Source organism: Geotrypetes seraphini, chromosome 10 (genome assembly GCF_902459505.1).
Source record: "Geotrypetes seraphini chromosome 10, aGeoSer1.1, whole genome shotgun sequence".
NCBI lineage: Eukaryota > Metazoa > Chordata > Amphibia > Gymnophiona > Dermophiidae > Geotrypetes > Geotrypetes seraphini.
This window is the reverse complement of record NC_047093.1, coordinates 70,154,257-70,162,159: the sequence shown is the minus strand read 5'-3', so window position 1 is coordinate 70,162,159 and position 7,903 is coordinate 70,154,257. Positions and strand designations below refer to the sequence as shown.

The following is a 7,903-nucleotide window of genomic DNA, read 5'->3' as shown; positions in this document are numbered from 1 at the left end:
AACAACAACAAATGTGAAGCTTAAGCTGTCAAAAAGCATCTGCTCAGAGGTTCTGCTTCTAGACTAAAACATTGATTCAGGTGTAAACTTTTTTTTTTTTTTTTTTAAATAAAAAGCTTCATTGGTTATAACCCAGTATTTTGTTTACGTACTTTCCTTCCCCAAGGAAAAAAAAAGAAGAAGAAAAATAGGTGTTGATAGAATGGCAGCGCCAACCCTCTTATTTTATTACACAGAACTAATATCTTATTACCAAAGCACTGTGAGTACCTGGCCCCCTCTTTGGAGCTAGTAACTGGAGGCACTATTTAGCTTTAGAAGAGCCGCATCACAGGAGCGGAAGGATACGCTCGCCAATCGCGTTCGATCGTAAGTTTTTTGGGGGAGTGATACAAGTCCCGGGTGAAGTATCCTTCCGCTTCAATCTCAGCTCTATACGTTGCTCGGGCTCCTCTGGGCTCTTTATGGCACATTGACTCCGGCGCTCTTTTGGGGGGTGAATAATTTGTCCGCCCTGGATCTATCACTTCTTCCTGCTACTCCCTGCTCTGGGAGACAGCGTAGCGCCCAGTAGCAACTTCTTCAATCAAGCAGGTAATAAGGTCTCCACGCTTAGTGTGCTTCTTCCAGAACCATGATCTGATCTGCAGCTTTCTGAACTAATGCGCCTTATGATCCGGAAACTTTGGTCTCAACAAAAAAATTAAATAAATTAAAAAGAAAAAAAAAAAGATCCAACCAGGAAGCGCTTTCACATGTTTTCTGTTTAGAGCCTATCACTGCAGTATAAAGTTTGCATTCCAGTTGGAATCGAGAGTTGGAACAGGAATAGGAACAACGAGGACAGAGTTTTCCTCCCCCTCTGTGCTATGGATATTGCAACAGGTCCTGAATCTTTGGAAAGGTGTTTTAGCAGAGGGCAAACGGACTGTTCAAAGATGCTTGACGGTATTAAAATGGAAGATCACCCTTTGCGTTCAGGTCCTGCTACTTTAGGAGTGCTGCTTGGTAAGTTTCAGGACTTTGCTTATTTGCAAACTGCAAAAACCCGTCTCTGTCATGCTTGACAGACTGGCTGTGCTTTTCAACAGTCCTTTAAAATTACTCCTTCCTCTACGTGCAAAAGTTTGGTGTTTACTAATAAAATATGCCGTGATATATATATATATATATATATATATATATTTTGTCCACCTTTTTTAACTATAGTTGTAAAAAGTACAGTTTACTTTCAGCCTATGCATTCAGAGGAGGATCCTACCTCAGCTGTTACTGGGTCCTCCCCCCCCTCCCTTTTGTTACGGATTTGAGCTAGGTTTTGTCAATATATATATATATAACATTCAGCTAGAAAATGGTCTGTGATTTATTTTAGCACACGAGCGTGAAATAATGAAATAATTATCACATTAGAAGAACTTTAATGGCGACATCTAGGTTTCCAGAATCTATAGTTTAGCCAGGTTTGTTTCCGAAGAGCTATTACATCTGGGAGCTGGCATTTGACTTCCAAAGAGAAAAAGAAAATCGTGACCCTGATGGGCAAGATCTGTTAAAAAAAAAAATCATGTATAAATCGTGTTCTTTTCTATTTAAGTGAGGAATATATGCATGTATATACATATAGCAATGCAAGTGCATATCTGCTGTTTCCTAGGGTCAGACTGTCAGCATCAAGCAGTTTGTGAGGGTTGCCAAAGGCCGATTTCAGATCGTTTTCTGATGAGAGTGAACGAGTCCTCCTGGCACGAAGAGTGTTTGCAATGTGCAGTGTGTCAACAGCCCCTCACCACCAGCTGCTACTTCCGGGACCGCAAACTGTACTGCAAACAGGATTACCAACAGTAAGACTGAATCTTTTTACTTTGTCCGAGCGGATCGGGCATCCCTAATAGTTCTTGGGGGTGTTTTTTTTTCTCTCTGATCATTTTGATTTTTAAAAATGTTAACTTTAACCTCCTCAAACCCCCCCCCCCAACATTTTTCTGTGCAACTGTATAACATAGTAAGCCCAGTGCCCACTAATTCAACTGAATAATTTATCTTCTTAATTTGAGTTTAGACAGAGAACCATAACATTAAGAATGCTAAGATGCTCCATTGGCAGTTACTGAAAGCAGTTCTGTTGACAGTCAATTGAAAATTGGGTTTAAAATAAATTATATTATGCAATATACTCAGTCATATTTGAAAACTGTTGGATTGATTACCGATTTAAAGTCTCCAGTGAGAGCTTTGCTGTGTTGTTACCCGAGTCTAAAGTTATTAATGATGGATAGTGCATAAGGAATTGATTCTTTTGCAAAGCAAGATTTCAAATAAATTAATATTTGCAGGCCTCCATGAAAGAAAACTTACTTCTACGAATCTTTTGGGCGTGTTTTTTTTTTTTTTTTTGCCCCCCACTCTTGCAAGTCACAGTCGTAGAGGTTTGTGCATCGGGCCTAAACCTTGGTAGTTATTGAACAGAGCTGTGTGTTTTGACTATAATGTTTTGCTATGTCAGTTCAAAGTAGAAAATTATGGACTATGCAGGCAGCTGGAAGGTAGACGTCACTGTAGGATACAATGATTAATCACCCAACTCTTTCCTATCTTAAATTTCTGAAATGGGAGATTGTTCCCAAACTTCAATATCTTTTTTTTTTTTTTTTGGGGGGGGGGAGAGGTTGGGCGAGAAGGGTTCCAGTTCGCAACCCTCACTTGAGTATTGTGAAAGCGAGGAGGGAACCATGAAGGCTTCTGTTTGCTCACCTGCTCAGATACAGAATTCACACTTTAAACACTTCACACCCTGTCAAGTGTACAGCGTGAGGGAAACACCACAAAAAATGTGGGGGGGGGGGAGGAGTCAGATTAATACACAACTACAGTGTTCAACAGAGAAAAAAAAAATGTACCGCATAATTTGCAAACTGTCTCATTATTCAACTCATTATTAAACCATTCAAGCTGTAATATACTATCGCAAACATGGGGTTAGAAATCAAAATAAAAAAATACATCTGCTTAGCATACCACACCATATTCACTGGATATCTCAATTTATAAGCTTTGGTCGCGACCTACATAATAAGAAAACATGTTGGCACTTGAATAATGTGTTTTGCAAAAAGTGACATGCATTATTTCATTTGCAACTATTATATCCATCTATATCAGTGGTCTCAAACTAAAAAACCCCTTGCAGGGCCACATTTTGGATTTGTAGGTACTTGGAGGGTCTCAGAAAAAAAAAAAATAGTGAATGTCTTAAAGAAATGACAATTTTGCATGAGGTAAAACTCTTTCTAGTTTATAAATCTTTCCTTTTGGCTAAGCCTTAATAATAATTTTGTAATTTATAGCTAAAGAGACATATGATCAAGAAACTGTTTTATTTTACTTTTCTGATTATGATAAACATACGGAGGGCCTCAAAATAGTGCCTGGTGGGCCGCATGTGGCCCCCTGGGCCACAAGTTTGAGATCACTGGTCTATATCTATAGATAGATACACTTTTCTTGACTTTAAAGAAAACAGCATCCGTGGAGATAAAGGAAAAGAAGGAAATTTTTTAAAAGCCTATGCCGAAAGCCAGAAATATATTTGAACTCGTATCTGGCCCTAAACATTTAACAAGAATGTATGTACTGGGCCTCTTTTCTACCTTTAAAATTACTATTGGTGAAGGAACTGAAACCTACAGGTTGCAATATAAAGAGAAGTTTATGGCAAATGTGCAATCTAACAACACACAAACCTCCAAGATTTTATAATTCAGCACAAAATCATGATACCTTTCACCTTAAAGGGTAATGCTTTTTTTTTTTTTTTTAATGTGTAATTAACAAGCTAAATGAAGCTCTTTTGTAAATAACTGGAAAACGCACAGCTGTAAAACCGCTATCAAACATCAAGAATATTTTTAAGACGGTGTTTCTTAAATACATAGAATAAGTTAGTATTGCCGTTATTATTATTAATCTAAAAGAGGTTCCCTTCACTTTTTCTTTATTCTTGCTCGGTGTGTGTGTGTGTTTGGGAGGGGGATAAATTGTTAAAAGTTCTTAACTACGTTAGGGAATGAAATGAATGAAGAGTTAACGGTGAACAGATTCCCAGACTCCGTTGCAGCACATCTGTCCTCATTCGCCCCACTGAACGGTGCTCTTGCTCGTCATCCTCCTTTGCATTTTAAGGCCTATGTTTCTTGACTCCTCACACTGTATATAAATATTTAAAGAAACCACAGACCGAGATTTCGAGCCGCAGTTAAATTAATTTACCTAAAGAAAAACGCATAACCGAGGGAGGGGGCGGCGGGGGAGACAACAAAAACCAAATTGGTGTTTGATTTTGTGCACGGGGCCGTTTCTGCTGCTATAGTGCGGGATACAAAGAGAATTTTACAATGTTCCATCATGTATCTTTGAAGCTGTTTTGTCACGGTCTGTGTTTTGCTACTAAAACAAAGTGACGTTTTGCTTAAACGTGCATAAAATGCATTGAGGCTTAAACGTACATTCATCTTTGGCGAGGGCTGGCAATCAGAGAGACGCAAGCCGTTAGATGTGAAGCTGCATTATCGAAATATCTGTTGCAGAAAATGCAATGGGGGGGGGAGGGTCGTATTAAAACATGTAAACCAACTGTACAGTAAATCGTGGTATTGTACCTATGCAGACACACGCACACAGTTTCTCCGTTAGGACTGGATGATGAGTAGTCCTGGCTTAGAGGAGCAGGCTGGGAAGCGAGGGTGCAAAAAAAAAAAAATCTCACCCAGCTCCTTATGATCTTGGGCAAGTCACCTAACCCTTGGGTACAATCTTAGATTGTACATCTGGGGAGGGGGCAGGAAAATGCCTATTGAATCTCGGTGTAACTTGCTTTGAACTACTGAAAAAAACCTGAACTAAATCCAACAACAACAAAAATCTCAATTTAATTTAAAACTGCAGCGAGGCAATTGTACTTTTTCTGGTCAGAGACTGGATCAGATCTACATGTCTGCCTCTTCGGCTGTTGCGCTCTCTTTATTCCCTGTGGCCTTCTGCAGTCCTCCTGCGAGTCCTGCTCTCTCTCTTTCCCGTAGTCTGAGCTTTTGGCTTTGCTTTTTTTTTTCAATCAGGCTCCAGGTGTCAGTGGCAGCTCTGAGATGGGCCCTGATGACTAACCGGCCTCGGCCACTGACTGCAATTTCTCTTCTCACCTCCCCAACCCTTGCTCCGGTCGAAATTCCTTTTTGGCTCCCCTACCCCGACTCCAACCTTTCCCCCCCCCCACTGTCTCCAATGCATGGGGAACATTTTAAGATCACTAGATTTCGTGACTGCCCACCATCGCTGCAATAGTACTTAAATGACTGGGGAGCACAGCGGATTAGCAGTTTAAGGCCATCATTGTCTGTTATGAAACCTGTAGAGATTGGATTGCAATCTAGCAATAGAGGTACAAGAGAAAGGAGACAAAATATAAGGCGGAATTATAATGTTTGCAGTTAGCGCTGCAGGGGAAAAAAAAAGCATGCTAAACGCACGCGGGGATTCAACCTTTCACTTAGTACATGTGGTCAACCATATAATAATCTGTGTAGATACTCAAACGGGAGCTGCAAATCGGATTCAATAGAAATAGGTTTTCTTCTTCCCCCCTCCCCCCCACCTATCTTTCTTCGTCATATTTATCAGAATTGGAAAGTTTGCGACATTTGATCTGTACTGCGAAATGCATCCTTAGGGTGATATGGGGAAGTCTATATTTACTTAGGGCAGGTCTCTTTGAATCTCGGTGGGTATACAAGAGTGGTTTTAAGTGCAAGGTGCAGGCTTCAAAAACTAATTTACGCGATACGTTTACTTTGCTGCTGCGATTGTAGCCGAGATATAAAAGTAGCGAGTAGAGAATTGTTCGGACAAAACTTGAACTCATCACTTTAGCTATCTGCATTCGCAGAATCTTGCTTTCCTTGCTGGGAGCTCTGCCCCTGTAGCAACAATGTAAGCAACCATAACATTACCGAATTTGAGGGCAATCTTTCATCACGTATTTCTATGTTTTGCATGCGGTATTTACTCATCCTTTCAAACTTAGGAAAATAGTTTTGACATGAGTGGATTTAGGAGCTGTAAAAGTGTCACGGAGACGGCGCGGAAGTTTATACAAGGGAGATTTGTTGTCGCAAAACTCAGGTACTTAATGCATTGCACGGGATTATTCTGCAACACGATAAGGGAATCTGAAAATTGTATTCTAGTATAATGAGCACAAATCTTTTTTTCTTTTTTACAGGTGGTGGAATTCTAAATATTTGTTAACCACTGTAAATCGCAACAATTATATTCCATACTGGCAAAACACAGAGTGTATATTTAAACAGTGTATATTTCAAATGCGAATTAATTGCTTGCTTCTGGTTTAGATTGGGTGCATAGAAGGGCTGGAGAATTGAGCTTCGGAGGCAGAGAACAAGTTAAATTTCGGAGGCATAGCTTTTCATAGCTTGCCCATGCAGTATATGGTATTTAAAAATAAGCCGGAACTGTCCTAGTTTCATACCAACAAAGGATATTATATATATATTTCAGTTCACAATATTGCTTCTTCTCAGTGTACTTAAAATTCATTTTTAAACATTAAAGATTTACGTTTTAAAATGGTTTTTCTGCTTCCCTGTAACCCATCCTCAAACAGCCGTCAAAAAAATAAAAACCAGGATGACTAGTTTGTCTAATACACTGTCAAAGCATATTTTTAAATATGTTGTGCAGCTTTGTAAGGCCCTATTTGGTTATTCATTAATTTGCATCCACCACTCTTATTAATCGACTTTTCAGAAACTTGTTTTTGGCTGGGTTTATGTTGTGTTCTTCGGATCTCGTTTCTCTAAAATGTTATAAAGAAACGACGTGATCTCATGTCCAAAAGAGGCAGCTCCTCCCTCCTCCCCCCCCATTTCGCACCCCTCTTTTTTTTTTTTATAGTTGGCGATGGCAAAAGCACACTTCATGCTTGTCTGTAAAATTTAGGGTTTCTTTTGTGTTGGGAGGGAGGTGGTCATTGCTGCTTGAATCACTAGGGCATGATATGGCTCTGCCAGGAGTCTAGCAACAAAGGCGGACAACTAGCTCTTCACATCAACTTTTTTGTCAAGCATTCAGCAGACTCCCCAAACAAGGCACTTAATGGCTACAATGTGGATTTCTTAGTTACAGCCTAAAAAATCCATCACCATGGAGACTTGCACTAAATGGTAACACGACATCGAGTATGAATATTGGTAGGATTATACGTCTCTGGCTTTTTCCAGGCCAGGGTTTTCCATTTGAGAATTCCGGTGCTGTTTCGGTGCGAGCTCATTAGTACATCCTTGATGATAAGGTCCAAAATCCCCCCCACCCCCCATGGGGGCAACATAGGCCAAGACCAGAAATACAGTGACAACTTATTCTATCACGTAGATGGTTTTGCTCTCCCCTTGTTTTGCAATTCCTGTAACAGAGAAGGTATAACTGCCAAATTCTGTTACAACTCTCTTAATCATCTGTGAGAGCTTAAGAGGAATTAAGGTCCACTGTTGTATGGTTTGGTAAATCTAGCTCTCCTCTGTGTGCTGAAATGTTCAGGCACTTATAATACTGCAGTTACTTAAAATAACATCTAGAACTGGTTACCAGTACTGTGTTAATCATCTGCCCATTAAAAAAAAAAAAGACCAATTTATTCTTACACAAATTCAATCAAGCGACACTAGGGGCTCCTTTTCTTAAGGTGCGCTAGCGTTTTTAGCGCACGCAGGATATTACCGTGCGCTACGCAGCTAGAACTAACGCCAGCTCAGTGCTGGCGTTAAGGTCTAGCGCACGTGGCGATTCAGCGCGCGCTATTCCACGCGTTAATGCCCTAACGCACCTTAGTAAA

The 7,903-nt window shown here is 40.1% G+C and overlaps 1 protein-coding gene across 2 annotated transcripts in view; it reads left to right on the top strand.

Moving 5' to 3' along the window:
* Window positions 1-431: 431 nt before the first annotated feature.
* Window positions 432-7,903, top strand: part of LMX1B (LIM homeobox transcription factor 1 beta) — a 355,391-nt gene continuing 347,919 nt past the window's right edge. For both annotated transcript variants that reach the window (XM_033959805.1, XM_033959804.1), the window contains exons 1-2: window positions 432-1,008; window positions 1,658-1,844. In XM_033959805.1, coding sequence (XP_033815696.1) covers window positions 870-1,008; window positions 1,658-1,844 — 326 coding nt within the window. In that variant the 5' untranslated portion in view covers window positions 432-869. The remainder of the gene's footprint in view (window positions 1,009-1,657; window positions 1,845-7,903) is intronic.